The sequence below is a fragment of the Symphodus melops genome, assembly GCF_947650265.1.
Source record: "Symphodus melops genome assembly, chromosome: 13".
Taxonomy (NCBI): Eukaryota; Metazoa; Chordata; class Actinopteri; order Labriformes; family Labridae; genus Symphodus; species Symphodus melops.
This window is the reverse complement of record NC_136703.1, coordinates 1391678-1409739: the sequence shown is the minus strand read 5'-3', so window position 1 is coordinate 1409739 and position 18062 is coordinate 1391678. Positions and strand designations below refer to the sequence as shown.

General features: G+C 48.7%; 1 protein-coding gene across 1 annotated transcript in view; it reads left to right on the top strand.

Annotated features, from left to right (window-relative positions):
* The window catches only part of vps13d (vacuolar protein sorting 13 homolog D), a gene marked incomplete at its 3' end in the record, with an annotated part of 32379 nt that extends 14971 nt beyond the window's left edge, over positions 1–17408 (top strand). Inside the window, exons 22-55 of the mRNA XM_079360054.1 lie at positions 128–218; positions 708–834; positions 925–1105; positions 1311–1493; positions 2399–2552; positions 2654–2870; positions 2959–3130; positions 3651–3766; positions 3917–4141; positions 4228–4532; positions 5194–5327; positions 5549–5704; positions 5820–5994; positions 7020–7094; positions 7187–7378; positions 7593–7682; positions 8420–8560; positions 8699–8824; positions 9419–9493; positions 12474–12576; positions 12718–12870; positions 12958–13093; positions 13293–13340; positions 13435–13585; positions 13664–13880; positions 13949–14196; positions 14283–14474; positions 14574–14700; positions 15178–15320; positions 16122–16252; positions 16345–16520; positions 16632–16755; positions 16866–17101; positions 17258–17408. Of these exons, the coding sequence (XP_079216180.1) occupies positions 128–218; positions 708–834; positions 925–1105; positions 1311–1493; positions 2399–2552; positions 2654–2870; positions 2959–3130; positions 3651–3766; positions 3917–4141; positions 4228–4532; positions 5194–5327; positions 5549–5704; positions 5820–5994; positions 7020–7094; positions 7187–7378; positions 7593–7682; positions 8420–8560; positions 8699–8824; positions 9419–9493; positions 12474–12576; positions 12718–12870; positions 12958–13093; positions 13293–13340; positions 13435–13585; positions 13664–13880; positions 13949–14196; positions 14283–14474; positions 14574–14700; positions 15178–15320; positions 16122–16252; positions 16345–16520; positions 16632–16755; positions 16866–17101; positions 17258–17408 (5271 nt within the window). The remainder of the gene's footprint in view (positions 1–127; positions 219–707; positions 835–924; positions 1106–1310; positions 1494–2398; positions 2553–2653; positions 2871–2958; positions 3131–3650; positions 3767–3916; positions 4142–4227; positions 4533–5193; positions 5328–5548; positions 5705–5819; positions 5995–7019; positions 7095–7186; positions 7379–7592; positions 7683–8419; positions 8561–8698; positions 8825–9418; positions 9494–12473; positions 12577–12717; positions 12871–12957; positions 13094–13292; positions 13341–13434; positions 13586–13663; positions 13881–13948; positions 14197–14282; positions 14475–14573; positions 14701–15177; positions 15321–16121; positions 16253–16344; positions 16521–16631; positions 16756–16865; positions 17102–17257) is intronic.
* Between the last annotated feature and the right edge of the window lie 654 nt (positions 17409–18062).

The window sequence follows — 18062 nt, the reverse complement described above, 5'->3', positions numbered from 1 at the left end:
GTGTTTGTATAAGCATTACAAATGTTAATCTCAACACCCTTTACGCTCAGTGCTGTGTTCACCTGTGCAGCTCCTGAAGGCTCGTCATTAGACTCTCAGAGTGAACAGTTTCTGATTTTGTTTTCAGGTTCACGCGTTGTCTCTCGTACTGAACAAAAAACTGAACGAGCTGGCGAGAGCGAGCGTGTCCAAATTATCTGCACACCTGGAGATGTTGGGTACGTATGAAGCACCTGACCATCCCATTAAGCACACTGCTCACAGTTCGCTCACGCCGGCTGATAACGGCGCCCTGTGTGACAGTCTGCAGCATGACACACATCCACAGGTCGAACTTGCACAATGCTACCAGAGTGGTTGATTTAATGACACAAAACAAACCAAGCTGCTCTCTAAACACTTTAGTGTAGAGCAGGTTTAGCCAACCCTGGTCTTCAAGAGCCACAATCCTGCATGTTTTAGAATCAGGTGTGTTGAAGAGGGAGACATCTAAAACATGCAGGATTGTGGCTCTTGAGGACCAGGGTTGGCCACCCCTGGTGTAGAGCTTAAACGTTGCTGTTGTTGCACGTAGCAGCCATGTTGGACAGGAAGCTCAGGCTGCAGACGAGTTCTGACTTTAGTGAGGTTTTCCTGATGACTGGCAACTCGCCGTTTTTGCGCCGTTGCTACATGTTTAATGTGACCAGGTTGTGATTGCATTGCAGACGGAGATTTGACCTTACAGGGAAGTTTAGGAAGTCTGTCCCTGAGCGATCTCACACCACATGGAGATCTGTACAGAGAGCGCTTCACGACACGAGGAGGGGAGGCTCTGATCTTCAACATCCAAAAGTGAATATGACCGCCGGCGACTTTTTCAGACACTGAAGGATTTGGAGGATTCGATCATCTTTCCTGACTGTTATGTTCTCGTCCGTTTAGGTACGGCGAGCTAGATCTTTACCTGGAGCGGGAGTGTGACATCAGGGTGTCTTTGAAGATGGCGTCCGTGCAGTACGTCCACACGCAGCGCTTCCAGGCCGAGGTGGTGGCCTTCATCCAACACTTCACCCAGCTGCAGGATGTCCTCGGGAGGCAGAGGGCCGCAATGGAGGGCCAGACTGTGAGTACTGAAAGCTGAAGACGGGAGGTTAGCTACAGACGAGGCGGTGATGGCGCCGCCTCGTTTCAAAGTGTGGACGAGACAAAAGCAGATATTCCAAGAAACTGATGAGATCCAGGAAATAAGGAGACGAGAGACATGCACATCACAGGAATGTCCCGTCCTCCGTCCTTCCTCTCTGATTCCTCCGTGTCTCCCTCTGCAGGTGAGGGATCATCCTCAGCGGGCGTCCAGGGTTCTGCTGGACATTGAGGCCGGCGCTCCCGTGATTCTCATCCCCGAGAGCTCTCAGTCACCGCGGGTCATCGTGGCCAACCTCGGCCAGCTGAAGGTGCAGAACTGCTTCCTGCCGGCCGGTGCTCATGGGACTTTCTCCCTCCGAGACAAGGTAGAGAAACTCACCATGGCACATGCCTTTTTCCCCTCTCTGGTGAGTCACGCTGTCCGTTCCTCTGTGCACGCAGCGCTCCCTCCCTCCTCGCACTGTGTTCATTAAATCAGAATAACCCGATCCTTTCCCCTCTTTGTGCTTGGATGTCTTCACTTGATTGTTTAATGAATATTGACAGATGTTTTGCAGAAGAATGGTCGAATATAGGAATAAATGTTACCAGGTCGTTCATTTGCACATGTTTTTTTGTTTTTTTTCCTTGTGTGAAGAATTTTATATTGCATGCGAGTTCATACAAGGATCCGTCTCATTACAAGGTACAACAGCATGCGTTTGGCCTCTGCTTGTGATCGTGTCAACATCTCTCAGAAACACACTGAACACGGCCGGCTGTCATTTAAAGAGACGTCCCGATACAACACTTTCATTTCTGATACGATACTGATACTGCAGCCTTGAGTATTGACCGATAATCATACATACTTCTATTACTGATTTGTTACTCAAACAGAGAACAGCAGTCAGGACCTTCTTTGTTGGAGTGTGTGGTCTGCTCATCGATGCAGTCCAAGAAATCTGTTTTCTGGCTGATATCGGACTGATATCCGAGATCAATATCAGACACCCTTCTTTACGTAGATTCTGCTGATATATAGTTCAGGCATGGTTTGCAGGTTTGTTTGTGGTGTGGTGTGGTGGAGCTCCTTTTCTCTTTTCATAAAATACACAGACTCTGCTTGATTCTGTGATTTTTAATGACTTGGCTTCAACGGTCATAATGAAACTTTTTTTTGTTTCTAAAAAGCTTTTCAATCTTTTAAAGGAGCAATATGTAACAATCTGCTTATTTGTGATTTGTCGTCGATGTATACGTCTCTCATCGATTCTTCCCCTCACTAAAGGACCGTGTGCGGAGTGCAGCGGGGGCAACTCATGAGCAGGAGAAGCCGAAAACGTCCCCTCCCACGCCCGCTTCCTCCACGGGCTTCACCCTGGGCCGGCCTCAGTTCCCGGACACGGGGAGGGCCGCTGAAGAGGACGTCCCTCAAAGCTTAGGTGAGCACCGCTGCATGATGAGGAAGCAAACCGTTCACCTGCACGTGCATGTTCTGTTCGTATCGGAGGAATAACCTTTCATGTTTGTTGACTCGTGTTAGAAGACCACGTGTGCCTGCTGGACGTCATAGCGTTGGACCTGCAGGAGATGGACATCTTCGCTGCAGAGCGTCTTCCCGCTCAGCTCTGGGACGGCGTTGTTAAACCTCCAGAATCATCAGACCTCATATTTCCCTCGTACTCTGTCCGGCGCACCGGAGGCAACCTGCTGAAAAACTGCTGCCGCCTCAAGCTTAAAGTGGAACGCAACCTGGACAAGTGAGACGCGCCTCGTACATACAGTAGGTCATGACCTCTTTACGGTGGAGATTTATTCATCCAAACTAATGCTGGTGTTTGTCGTCAGGGAGCTGAGCCATGCCGTGCCGGACACGTCCATCCACGGCAGCCTGTCGTCGGTGCACTGCTCTCTGGATCTGGAGCACTATCAGCTGATCAGAGGTCTGCTGGAGCACAACCTGGGAGAGCCCGTGGAAGACTTCCTGCGACCCTACAACCTGCAGGACCCCAGCAGCTATGTGAGACCGCCTCACTGATCTCCTGATCACCTGTTTGATTTCAGATTTATTGATTCATACAGCAGAAGTTTCTCGATTGCCCTTAAATGTTTAATGACGACACACGAGGTTCATTTAGGGATCAATACAACATTCTTCATACCGTATTTTGTAATTCACCTTTTTTTTAGTAACTGACCTTTTTCACAATTAAAAAAGAGTCTTCAACGAAAGGATGAAAATCAGCTTCTCATAGCTTGCAGCGTGGGTACTGCAGGGGGCGGAGCTTCTGCAGGAGGAGGGGCCACGTTTGAAGGCTGACTCCACCTTTAACTTTGCTCTCCATGCACGAGCATGTGAAATATTTAACCACTATATGCAAACATACATAAGACGGTGGATTATGGATTATTAATTATGGAAGTGATGGAAGAATTAACACAAGGTCGATAGTTTCCCATTATTCACACAAAGATAATATAGGATGTTATTGATCACATTAAGTATCTATATGTTTATGTGTCATGGTGTCTCTCCTCAGACGGTGTTGAGTGGCGATGTCTACACAAACTTGTCCTTCCTGGTGGACATGATGGATGTCAGTCTGGAGCTGTTGGACAAACCCAAACTCTGTGAACACAAACGATCTTTAGCAAGGTGCAACTTTTACTTTTACTGTCGAATCCAAACTGTTTACGTTTCTGAATCTCATAAAAAAAAAAAGCTCCACAGAGACGTTTCAGGCTTCAGTGTAACTGTGAGTAAGACTCACTTTACTATTCATGCTTTATTTTCCTCCTGACAAAGATTTGACTTCATGAAATCCAAGCTGCTCTACGAGAGTTTCTCAAATGGATCCAATTCTGTCAACCTGGTGTCTCACTCCCTGCTGGCGTACGACACTCGCTTCACCGGCGTGAATAAAAGGACGAGAGGAGCTGACGGCACCAGGCCCAACACCTTCGACTGCATCCTTCAGCCGTCTAAAACCGGCACAAACCGGGCGTCTCTGCAGCTGGAGCTGCACTACAGGTGTGACTGGAGAGTTTGAAGATCGTGAACTTGTTTCCTTCCAAACGTCTTCTGTCTTCTTTAAGTCGTGCTCCTCTTTGCCGCAGATCCACGCGAGACTCGTCCTGCTTCACGGTGGTCCTCAACAACCTCCGAGTCTTCCTCATCTTCGACTGGCTGCAGCTGGTGCGAGACTTCTTGCGGGGTCCAGCGGAGAAGGCGTCAGACGGAGGTGGGACACGCCAGCGCTGGCCCAGTAACACAAGCACGGACTCCGCCTCCGGCACGACGGGCGCCGCCGCCACCGTCGGAGCTGTTATGCCAAAGACGGTCAAGAGCGGGGTGGTCACCAAGAGGTCCACAGTGCCCGTCACCCAGGATCGATACCTGGAGGTCAAAATCAACGTCACAGGTCAGAGAAGAACGATTTATCTCTGAGGAGAGAAAGTCTTTGAACTTTTGAAATATAATAAATTACAAATATTTTCCCTTCCCGCGCGACCCGGCTGAAAACAGATGGAAGAACATTTTTCACATCTTTCCCGTTTATCACATCACAATAATGATAAAGTCAACTGTGCCGAGCAAAGCGCTCAATCATTCTGACATCGCTCCATTAGTGCATGCCCGCAGGAGTGTGTGTGTGTGTGTGTGTGTGTTGCCACAGTTCAACGATCGTCTGAAAAGCCAGATACCATCGAGTACATTAAGAAATGTAAGAAACCATTCAGAGACACAACAAAGGGAGCATGTTGCATTTTTAATGAAGCGGCGATCGATGGCGTCACGTCATGTTCGGAAAGTAAACTCTGTTTGTTCCACGTTTAGAAATTATTCCAATGTAGGCCGAGCGTCCGGAATCTTTCAGGCACTCACTTCCAGCTGTTCAGCAAACAGAGCGGCGTGTCTGGAAGGCGTGCGGGTCTGCATCCAACATGGTCGTTACCATGGTTACGGAGTGAGAGAGGAAGTGCTGCAAACACGAGACTAATGAGTTGTGTGTGTGTGTGTGTGTGTGTGTCGCCTCCTATGAGCGGAGAGTGATTTTTAAACGTGATGTTTTGGTCCTTCAGGCACTGAGTTTGTGGTGGTGGAGGACTCGTCCTGTCTGGATACAAACGCCATCATTCTAAAAGGCACCACCGTCCTCACGTACAAACCACGTCTCCTGGACAGACCCTTCTCCGGCAGCCTCGCAGGAATAGAGGTCAGCTTCTCCACTGTCGGATTTAAATACAGGAGGCAATGAATCAAGTGTGTACTGGGGGCGAGAGACGGAGAGACGTATGATTTCTGATTTTGCTCGGGTACTTTTTGGTGTTTCACTAAACGCTACGACTGTTCGTGCTGCAGCCGCTGTCAGAGCTCGTAGTCAGATCTACTCTGCATTTGTTCACACTGAACTAAACCCCCCCCCGACCCCGCCAGGTGTTCTCGTGTCGGCTGGGCAGCGAGCAGGAGACGGCGCTCTCCATCATCGATCCAGTCAATGTTCAGGTGGAGCTGTGCGGGAGCCCCATGTACCAAAGCAGCTCGGGTTTACTGGACGCCTTCAATGTGGAGGACATCCCGCCGCTGCTGGAGGTGAGGAGTTGGCGCTCGGATGTGTTCATGTTTTAATCATCTTACAGGATGATTTAGTTTGAACCGTAGCTGAAGAAGTGAAGTGTCAATATGTAGTTCTGTCATTTTCTAACAGATTCAGTTTCCTGCTCTGGACATCCGTCTGTCCTATAACGACATTCAGCTCTTCCTGGCCATCGCAAAGTCCATCCCGACTGCCAGCACCCCTCAGCCACCCACCATGGCGCCGGGGGCCGATTCCTCTGCTCCGCCTAAAGACAGCTTCAGGCAGAAGACGGAGGCCCTCATAGGTATGAAGAGACAGGAACAGAAAAGGATCCCCAAGTCTCCCACGTTGTAAAGGCTCAAAATCTGTGCGATCCAAACGTGGAAGAAAGTGCACTTTTTAAATAAGGGGTGGGACTTGATTAAAACATTTGAACTAATTAACTCAGGACTTTCTAATTAATTAATTAAAATGAATCGCATTTTAAGTGCATCACAATATTTGCCATAAAAAGCAACACTTCTCAGTTTAAATGGATTTTGTTGGATCTTGTTTGAAATAGTTTTTCTGCACAGCAGCTGGAAAGTTGGATCACACGTTGCTACCTTTAGCACATTTTCTAAACCCCTTATCTTCTACCACTAATATAGTGGTCTACAGTCCAGATCAACTAATTTAGCGAGTCAATTTATAAGTTTATCAGACGTTGAATTACTAATTCTGATCCTGAAGTCATTTAGTCGAGTTTAGGCTGCAAACGCTTCTTGAAGTACTTGTGGCAAAGCTAGCGATAAGCTAGCGATAAGCTAGCGATAAGCTAGCGATAAGCTAGCGATAAGCTAGCGATAAGCTAGCGATAAGCTAGCACATAGTAATGACAAACAGCTCTGCAGGTTTATAAGCCAACCTGTGATTAAATGCGTTAAAAAAAAATGTAACGCTTTATTTTCTTGTAATAAATTAATCATAATTAACGCGTTAAAGTCCCACCCCTACTTTTGATGTTTCATTTTCCTTTATTTTAAAGATCAGTCGCATTGAGAGCCACCGATTATTTAAAAACCCATTCAGACCTTCAGTCATGTTTTTGACCCTGAGCGACTCTCTAACTCGCACTCATCCACTGAAATCTTTGTCAACATATTTCTGCAACATTGACAGGTTGCGATTTTAAGTATGGTTAAAAAAACAAAATTAGAAATGACTTAAGTATCGTGCACTTCAGACTTCCATTTTTGTTTTTCGTGGTGTGCAAACCGATGTCCTTTGAACGATTCTGCTCTTGTGAAAACCTCTTAAAGTTTCTGAGGTGGTGTTTTGTGTCTGCAGAGGGCCAGCTGACCCGGCTACAGGACCTCGGTTTCAGGAAAGAGGACTGCAAGAGAGCCCTGATCCACTGTAAAGGTAGGCGTGACCTCAACTTCCAGGATGAAGTATGAGAAGCTACTAAATATAATCACAATTAGTATATAAAGATGGAACATTGTGACCCACAGGTCAGCTGGATCAGGCCGCCACGTGGCTCCTGGAGAATGCAGAGAACATGGCGAGACCCAGGGCCGACTCCAGCTCCAGCAGCCACTCTGCTCCTCTGTCCGGGGTCGAGGTGAAGGCCGAGAGCGTCTGCATCTGCCTGATCGACGACTGTCTGGATTGTGACATACCGCTGGCCGAGGTCACCTTCTCCCGTGAGAGTCCCGTTTGCAGCCGCAGCTCTGTGGCGCTCAAACTATGTGGTCACTTCCTGTCAGATTTGAGGCGGTCAGATTTGTTTGCACCTCCTGACGTTGCTTCCCCCTCTCTTGCTCGTGTTTTTCTTACTCTGATGATGTTTGTCACTTTTGGTAAAAGTGAATTTGTTTCCTCTCTCGTATCTTGACGGTTGACTGTTTGTCATTTCAGGACTTTATGTGCTGCAGCGCATCGGTTCCACCCAGGAAGGAAACGCCAGCTTCACTCTGTCTGGAGACTACTACAACAGAGAGCTGTCAGGTAACCGCATTAACCCACAGCGGGGCATTGACCGTGTGTGGTATTCTGCTCCGTGTTTGCTTTTGGACTATAACATATTTATCCTTTTCTAATCCACGTCTGGTGTTGTTTTCTATCGGGCTTTTTATTTTCAACGAGGCTGCTGTCTGTCGCCGCTCCATTCATCCCGCTGCTTCGTCAGCGGTGTTTGAATGTGTTGGTGTGATGTGCCGCGTAAAAGCACGACAGAAGCTCGAGTCCATTTAGCTTTCGACCGGGCTTCTTGGCGACCTCGGTGTTGTTACTGACATGAACACGGTTGTTGAATGTTGGGTCCTTTTTGTGTCTTGATTTCTAAGTTGGCTGTGAAACTAAACTACTTTTCTTCAATTAAAAAAAAAAAACGTGTTTGAATGTGAATCTATGAAATCCAAAACGTATTGCATCTCTTTGTTACCAACAGGAAAGGGAGGAGGAGTGTAGTGTGACCTTGTTATAGAGTTGTATTACGAGTAACCTGCAGAGCATGCTGGGTGACGTTTTCCACAAGTGATTGAACAAATGGAAAAGCTGTTTTCCTGAGCTGCAGGGAGAATATCCCGGGTTTGAGTCCGACCTGTGGCTCCTGCTCCACCTGTCATTCTTCACTCCCCCCCCCCCCCCCCCCGTCCTGTCTCTACAATAAGGGAACAAAAAGCCCAAAAAACAAATCTTTAAAAAGGTGAAATAAGAGGACTGATCAGTACTTTGTGTGTCAGGCTGGGAGCCCTTCATCGAGCCCTGGTCCTGCTCCCTGTCCTGGCAGCAGCAGGCCGCCGGCCGTCTCCACCCTCCTCGTCTGAAGATGGGGATTCGAGCCAAGCAGAGACTGGACATCAACGTCACTTCTGTTCTATTGGGTGAGGTTTTTTTGCATCACCATATTTGCACATAAAGATATTTTAGCAGCACAGGAAGCTGAACGAAATGGGGTTTTTGTACTTCGCACCACTTGCTGCCTCTTTCTGGTATCAGTTAACATTCTCTGGTCTTTCCAGAACAATACAACACCACCAAGAGTTCCTGGATAGCCGACTACTGTAAGGAGGAGGAACAGTCCCCACAGTCTTCACCCGCCCTGCCCTGGCTGGGCTCCTCGGTCGACCCGCCCGTCGTCGGTCAGAGTAAGTCAGGGTTCATCTTCACGCTGACAGGCTGTGTTTGATCGTTGGTGCACGTCTGTGATGAAACAGCCAGATATGAGAGTTAAGATAAGAAAGGTACTTTTGTTAGCAGACTGACCTACGTTTAGCTTTTTTACATTTTCAATAATGATGTTTAAAAACACAGAATGACTCAGCGTATTTGATTTGTTCGTGTTTGGTGAGAAACTTGGTTGATGGGTTGCCATGGTTTCTAGGAGGGTTTAGCTGCCTTGCTTTAACCTTCCATGACAATCAAGTTTATTGTGATTTTAGCTAACGAGGCTAACGAGACAAGCGTAACATCAATCGATGAATTCAGAGTGGAAACCCCCGCGGCTCATCAGCCAAGTCGTGGTGGTCCGTCTGCTCAGCAGGAAGCGGACGGACTCGTGATGTGTCGGTTTGCTTTTCTGACTCGTGTAAAAGAGAAACGGAGACGACTGGAAGTGAAGCATGAGCTGTTTGTAGAAGTGTTGATCTGAATGAGGATGATGAACCTCTCTAACCCTCTTTGTGTGTTTCCTCCGCATGTGTCTCTGTTGTGCAGTAACTGTCCCCTCTCTCTGCTGTCAGGTGCTCCTCTCGCTCACCTTAGAACTAGGAGCATTGCCAGCTTGACCTGCCTCGAGCAGCAGATTCACTCCAGAGGTACAGTTCAGAGTTTAGCCGCCCCGACAGTCTCCTGCAGCAGAGCACTCAGTCACTGTTCCTCAAACGCCTCAAATTACTGAACAGGAAAGAAACATTTCTGATTTTCCAATCTGCAGACCGACACCTTTTATTTGTTCAGTATAAAACCTGAGCAGGACAGGCTGTGATCACGAGCACTTAAAGATCCTGAAGGGAAACTCAGAGAGACGAAACTCTGAATTTCTGACTTCACAGATCAAATTAAACCAAAAGTTTAAGAACTTGAAGCCCCAGTTTGAATCGTTTGACCCCCAACGACCCAGAGACGACTCAGCGAATTATCCACGATAATGATCCTGTCGGTTTTTAGCTCGGTCGACCTGAAGAGGTGAAACGTCGTCAACATCTTTAGCTCAGTCCAGTTCCCTTTGGATCAAGCTTTGAATTAAGCGTGACCTGGATGACACTACGAAGCTGTAATTTCCCATTTTTTTATTTGCACTTGAAGTATGATGTGCAGCTCCACGAGGTCACTTTAAATCAGCTAAAAGATCAAATGTAGTCGTCTACATGTCAGGTGTTTAAAAACAGCTTTTACGGCTCCGTCGCTACCTGGCGCCTTTTTTCTTTTGGCTGATTCGTGTCGAATTCGTCTTTGGCGGTTGGTGAGAGGACTCTCTCTCTCTGATTGGCTGGTTCGACAGGTTCACTAAAGCCCGCCGAGCATGTCGCTGTAGTGTCCTTCCTTTCATCCGATCGTGCGGTTTCCTCCTCATTCGTTGCCTCCGCTCCTTCTGGCTGACGACGCCATTTGTAACTTTTTATCAGACATTATTCTCTGTTTGTGAGCTACCTGTAATACGAGCGGTGCACAACAGCAGTCTTGATGATGGACTGCTGCCACCTGCTGGCATGGAGAGTTATTTCGTCTCACACATGTACGTGGCGGTTGGCCTTCAGCTGTCGTCTTTGCGGTGTGTTAAAGACGAAGCAACGCCACAGGCGGCCTGCTCGTTCTTTTGCCGTCTCCTTGATGTGTCGAGGCCCCGAACATCTTTCACTACCTCGCTGATCTTGACCTCCTCAGAGATCGCTCAGACCGAAAGAGGAAAGAGGGATCCTTCGTCGTAATGAAACGATTCACAGCCGAGTCGGTGCTCGACCAGCAGGCGATGAAAACCTCACCTCCATCACGTAACGTTCACTGCACAGTGAGAGAAATCTGTAAATCTGCTACACAACTCGAAGACGGCCGCGGTGTCACTGCTGATGACAGTAAAAATAATGAACACGTGTAAAGTCTGACCAGCTTCAGTCTGTCCTGTCCTTCCGTCTAAACCAAGTTTCTGTTTGACCTGTTCCAGTGTGACCCGCTTCACTGCATGACCACTAACTGTCGATCCGTTGTGGACGCTGATGTTGTTCTCGTGTAAAAGAAGAGCGTGCATTAAAACATCTGCATGTTTCCCATCAGTCATTTCATGTCTTTGTGTCCAGAAGTTCTGATAGCACGTCGGCTGTGTTGATGAATGTCCCTGTGCACAGACCAGTTATCTCTGTGCAGGTGACGGCAGGACGCCTCATCTTTGACAGTAAATCAGAAGATTCCCAGAACACGAGACAGCTGAGGAACCGCTTCTGTTTTTGTTCCATTAACTGCTAAACACACGACCCGTTTTGTTCCACGTGGTTTCATCAGGTTTGTGACGAAGCCATGCGGAGAGAAAGGAGTTAAGAGTCTTGTGTGCGTTGACGTGCAGCTTCAGGTTTAGTCCGATCGTGATCAAAACGACTGCTGGACACAGGGGTGGAAATATCGTCCCCGCCTGTCTGTCTGCTTGAGGACGCACAGTTGTTGCTGTGAATGCGTTCTGTTTGTTGGTTGATTCATTTTATTTAATTCTTGCGGTACATCGACTGCTATCATTTTCAAAACCCTGCGAACAGTCAGATTATTGTTTGATGGTAAGTATGGAGCAGGATGTGATCAGCACATTCCACTTAAGACGATCATTGGTGATCTAAGTAATGCTGTTTACGTTCTTGTGCTTTAAAGGTCACATGACCTCCTCCTCTTCAGGTCGAATCAGTGTCCTCGCTCCTCTTCATCATGTGTGTGAAGTGTGTTGTTGTAAATCCACTCTGATCCTGTATTTGATCATGTCTATAAACCCCTCTATTTCAGCCCTGCTCAGAACAGGCTGTTTCTGTGTCTGTAGCTTTAAATATGTAAATGAGCTGTGTCTGACCACGCCCCCTCTCTGGAAGGGCTCGGGTGTACTCGCTGCTTTCTGGCTCCATGTCCTATTGTTTACGGTGAGAAGGCAGACTCAGAGGGCAGAACAAACACCTAGCTGTGGGAGGGGCTACTGCCCTTTGTGATGCCATGAAGGGGAGGGGCTACTGCCCTTTGTGATGTCATGAAGGGAACATCTCCAAAAGACACATTTTGTTAAAAGTGGAGCAGGCAGAAGACGGAGAGGATGGACTTTTCTCATCATTGGGGGGTGACACATGATGAGAGACACATTAGAGGAACATGGAGGAGATGTGACCTTTAAAGTTTACAGCTGATTTCACATATGGAGCTGTATGTTCATGGGTAGATTAACTTTAATCATTTGTAAACAAGTTGCCTTTTTAAAGGGAAACTCCAATAACATTTTTAAGAATGGCAAAAATCCAAACAGCCCAGATCCTGTTCAGTTCTTCGTTTGTCCACGTTCAGAGCTGCATATTCACCCAGGCTCAACTTTCCCTTTGATTCGTTGTTGGTCTTTTGATCGTTAATTTGGTGGAGTCCCCCTTTAAAGGAAATCATCTCAAGGCCCCGCTTGCCTTGGCTGCTTTTTTCAGCCTCACAAACTGAGAAGAAAGCAAGTGCATGACTTTAAACATTCGCTGCTAAAGTCAGAACTGAATCAAGGAAACTCGAGCTCCTTCGTCTTTTCACTAATTTGGTTTTTTGTGTATTTATTCCTTTTTCTGATCCCATCAGATGTAAAACTGTCCAAGAGGAGGCAGCCGTTTGTGCCATACGCGCTACGCAACCACACAGGATGTACCATGTGGTTCGCCACCCTGACCACAACCCCCACCAGGTAGGTGTAACGATAATCACCTTGCCTTGATTTGAAAGAAATAAAGATCAGCAGACTGAAACGTGAGGATCAGATTCAGACGTCGGAAACATTCGCAGACGTTTCGTTTATCTCCTCAAACTGTTCACACCTTCTCCACAGGGTGGCGTTGTCTCACAGCAGCAGCGCCGACTCCATCTCAGAAGTCCACGGTCCGGGAGCTGATGACACCCACAATGTGAGCCAGTGGAGGGAGGTGCTGCCCGGCGAGGAGATCCCCTTTGAGTTCGAAGCGCGTGAGAAGCTCCGACACAGGTGAAGCTTTGTTCTCACAGAAACGATGAACGTTTTCTTTCCACACTGAGACGCCTTCATCGCTCATCTCCTCCTCTTCCTCTGCAGACACACACACGAGCTGAAGCTGCACCAGCTGCTGGTCCGGGTCTGCGGATGGGAGCAGGTCAAACCCGTGTCGGTGGACAAAGTTGGCGTTTTCTTCCGCTATGCGAACGCAGACAGAAACAGCTCCTCCAACACTGTGAGTCACTCTCGAGGTGCCTTCACACATCTAAAAGGTCATTTCAGGACGGCTGCTCCTGAAATCCTCCTGAGACAGACAGGAAGTGGGCGGGGTCTCTTAACGCCAGAGTTTTATGGAAGTCTGAGGAAAAGAAGAATTTGAAGTTTTTCCAAAGACTTAAATGTCTCTTTTTTTTTTTTCCTTGACTTCCCAACAGGTCGGCAGTCCTATAAGCAGAACCAACATCATCCACCCGCATGTTTACGTAAGTCCTGAGAGCTCATCGGTGCCTCTTTAATGCTTCTGAAATCATCTGCTTGTTGTCAAGTCTAAACATGAATTTATTTTGGTCCCCTCAGTTTTCGGCGCTCCCTCCGGTCAGAGTGGTCTTCTCCATCACGATGGAGGGCAGCGCCAGGAAAGTCATCACGGTCCGCTCCGCCCTCATGGTGAAGAACCGACTGGATGTTCCTATGGAGGTCCGACTGGACAGCCCCTCTGCCCCCGACAGTGAGACTGGTCTTCAACACGAAATGATTATCTTGCTTGTTTTTCAGATTTAAAATTAATCTGTTCACGTGTTGACAGAACCCGTGGTGCTGCCGCCCATCCTGCCGGGTCAGGCCTTGGCGATCCCCCTCCACCTCACGTCCTGGAGACTGCAGGCCCGGCCCAAAGGCCTGGGTCTGTTCTTCTGCAAGGTTCCCATTCACTGGACCAGCGTGGAGCGACCCGGCGAGACCAGCAGCAGTAAGAGGGAGTGTCAGTCTGCAGACTTTGATGACAACAACAAGCGTAACTTCAGGTAAATTCTGCCGCTCAGCCGTTATCCTCTTGGATCTTGTCGGTCCTGATCACCTCTGGTCTGTGCAGGTTTTGCGTGGTCATCAAAAAGGAGAACTACCCAGACCAGCAGCCTGCTAAGAGGGTGTCCGGCAGTGCAAAGCAGATCTACAGACAGCCGGGCCACACCGTGTACCTGCTGCCCACCATGGTTCTGGCCAACCTGCTGCCCTGCGACCTCAACTACTACATCAAGGGGACGTCCATCAAAGGCTCGCTGAAGCCGGGGAAAGAGGCCGTGCTTCACGCTGCAGACACCTCGCAGAACATGGAGCTAGGTCGGGACTCCTTCGGCGTCCGTTGGCTTTGTGTGTTCGTTCAGCTCTTCGTGTTCGGTTCTGATTCTGCTCGCTGTTTCCTTCAGGAGTCCTGCTGGAGAGTTTCCCCGTGTGCAAAGAGCTGCTGATCCCTCCCGGGACGCAGAACTACGTGGTCCGCATGAGGCTGTATGACACCAACAAACATCTGCTCTGCCTCACCATCCGGATCATTCTCAGGGCTCAGGGTGCGCTGAAGATCCTCATCTCTGCCCCCTACTGGCTCATCAACAAAACTGGTAAGAGGTTTCTTCTTCTTCTTCTTTTTTTTTTTTTTTTTTTTGCATCTTCAGGGAAAAGGATCAAATCCAAACTCTAACGCCACCGTCCTGCTTCAGGTCTGCCGCTCATCTTCCGTCAGGACAACGGTAAAGCGGACGCAGCCGGACAGTTTGAGGAGCACGAGTTGGCCCGGAGTCTCAGTCCGTTACTGTTCTGCTACACGGACAAGGAGCAGCCTGCCATGTGAGTGTTTACAGAGAGACTTCCCTCCGTCCTCTGCAGGTGGAGAAATCATCCGATCAGTAGAAATCTTTGCCCGACTCTCTCTCTCTCTCCATGGTTTCCGTCTCTATCCACATTTCCTGACCTTCCAGCGAAGGCACAAAAAAGCCCAAAATTAAATCTTTAAAAAATGAAGAAAAATATTATTTCCTGCAGAGTTTTACAGCCTCGCGGCAGCTGAGATTAAAGTTAACGTCCTGTTCTGCAGCCCGGGTGGAGAGAGGGAGTGAACATATAATACATATAATAAAATATAAATATAATAAAACTTGAGTGAATCTGAGCTCAGCAGAGACTCAGACACACCAGAGGTCAGCCAGAGGTCAGCCAGAGGTCACCAATCATATGTCATCCGATCTTATCTCGGTCTGTTCGTGAGCTGCTTGTCTGGAGGTTTTCACGGAGAGTGTTTAAGTCCTCCGTCTGTCTGATCCCCAGGTGCACGATGCGGATCGGGAAAGGGATCCACCCTGACGGCGTCCCGGGCTGGTGTCAGGGCTTCTCCCTGGATGGAGGGAGTGGCGTCCGAGCGGTGAAGGTCATCATGCACGGGAACAGGCCGGGCCTCATCTACAACATAGGTGAGCTGCTCCATCCAGAGGACGACTCAGGGTCTGATTCACCATGATCCAGATCAGACCGTGTCAGTCATGATCCAGATCAGCCATGATCCAGATCCATGATCCAGATCAGCCATGATTCAGATCCATGATCCAGATCAGCCATGATCCAGATCAGCCATGATCCAGATCCATTATCCAGATCCATTATCCAGGTCAGCCATGATCCAGATCCATGATCCAGATCAGCCATGATCCAGATCCATGATCCAGATCAGCCATGATCCAGATCCATTATCCAGATCCATGATCCAGATCAGCCATGATCCAGATCAGCCATGATACAGATCAGCCATGATCCAGATCCATGATTCAGATCCATGATCCAGATCAGCCATGATCCAGATCCATGATCCAGATCAGCCATGATCCAGATCAGCCATGATCCAGATCCATGATCCAGATCAGCCATGATCCAGATCAGCCTTGATCCAGATCCTTGGACCTTTAAAGAAATACATCAGTATTTTTGTTGCCTCTCGAGTCGTTTTTGCGAGTGAGCTCGTTTTCAGGAAGTTGAAGTTGATGTTTGATTAAAGAGGAGTTACAGAAGAAGCTGAGTCAGCTGATAATTGATCCATTCAGGATCAATAATTGATCCATTCAGGATCAGTTTGTCACCTTTTTGATTCAGAGACTCCACCGTTACCTTTCTGATTTTGTCCTTCTGTCTGTGTCAGAGATGTTTTCGTGTTTTCTCCGCTGATGCACTCGAGTGTTTTAAAGTCACGTGGTCGTTGTTCCCTCTCTCGTGGAAAACAGGCATCAGCGTGCGGAAAGGGAAAGGACGCTACAGAGACACTCACATCGTGACGTTCGCCCCGCGCTACCTGCTCGACAACCGCTCCACGCACAAACTGGCCTTCGCTCAGAGAGAGTTCGCCAGAGGGAAGGTGAGAGGTGGCGTTTGGCGAGGTTGGAGAACAACGCCTGTCTGCAGCCAAGCTGTGAACTTTTTTTTTTTTTTTTTTTTTTTCGCCCCCAGGGTACCTCTAACCCCGAAGGTTACATCTCCACGCTGCCGGGCTCCAGCGTCGTCTTCCACTGGCCTCGGAACGACTACGACCAGCTGCTGTGCGTGCGCCTCATGGACACGAAAAACTGCACCTGGTCCGGAGGCTTTGAGGTCAACAAACCAAAGTCCTTTCACGTCAACATGAGGTGAGCGCCAAACAGCGCCTCGTTTAAAAAACACAAATCTGTTCACTCTCCCCGCCCGGCAACAGGAAACGAGGCGTTTGATTGGTTTAAAGTGACCATGTGATTCCTCAGGGACACGCTGGGGAACTGCTTCTTCCTGCGGACTGAGATCACCCTGAAGGGCGCCACGTACCAGATCTCCTTCACCGACACCGACCAGCTGCCTCCGCCCTTTCGCATCGACAACATCTCTGAGGTAAGACGCCGTGACCCCGCCTCCTTCAGCACGAGCGGCTCCGAAAGGTCCGGACGCGCCTCGAGGTTGCGACTGCTTTAACCTTTCCTTTCTCCTTTGATTCCCTGCAGGTTCCTATCCAGGTGTGGCAGCACGGCGTGGCAGACATCCGGCTGCACACGGAGGTGAAGGCGGGCGCCGTTCTGGACTACGCCTGTGACGAGCCCACGCTGCCCCCTTACCTCACCCTGACCGTGAAGGGCGCCGGGTCGTCGGAGGTCACCGCCGACATGAACTTCTTCAGAGAGTACAACAAGCTGTACTACGAGAACTTCATCTACATCGCTGCCACGCACACCTTCTCCCAGTACGACCCGGGAAGCCGTCCGCTAACGTTTCCTGTTTTTAGATGAGTGACGTGAACGCTCAACGATCATCTCTCCGTGTGTGTGTGTGTGTGTGTGTGTGTGTGTGTGTGTGTGTGTGTGTGTGTGTGTGTGTGTGTGTGTGTGTGTGTGTGCAGGAGTGTGGAGAGGAGACCTGTCGGGAAGAAGCGACCGGTGAGCTCGGCTGAGCTGGTGCTCGACGTCGACACAAAGACTCAAAGGGTCATCCTGAAGAAGAAGGTACCGGATCACATGACCACAAATCCAAACTCTCCTTTTATCAGCTAAAACAGGAAACAGGAAACAGTTTCTGCCTCGTTAGATTATTTCAGCTTCAGCAGTCTGGAAGATCGGGGATGAGCTCGTTACAGTGTTTGTTTGGAGGATTTATCCGTGATGAGCTGTCAAAAACTAATTTTATAAATTCAATCTGAAGATTTTAAATTCAGTTTGTGGGATTAAAAAAATTGCAATTTGTAACAAAAACTCAGGAGACTTGAAACGTGACCTGAATACTACCTGCCTTACACTCGGGGCCCTTGAGATCTCTGGGGGCCCCTGTTATGTTTTTTCCTTGAAACGTTTGATCTGATTGATTCTTCAGATGAAAAGATTCCAGGATTTAAAAAACTTTAGTTTCAGTAACTTAAAGGCTTCTGAAAATGTTGTTGTGTTCGGCGTGCAGGAGCCGGGGAAAGCGCTCCCAGCTCTGGAGGATGACCGGCTCTGGCATGTTGTGTCACGAAGGCTCGTCCCCGCCGCAGAACAAGCCCGCCTCAGCCACGCCCCCTCGAGTCCTCGCTGGTGCTGGACATCGCTGGACTCGCAGCCGTCAGTGACAAACAGGTAGGAAGAGTTTATCTTTAAACTTAACAAAACAAGGATTCTGCAAATGTCCTAACCCTCTGTCTCTCCTCTCTGTCCTCTCTCTCTCTCTTTCTC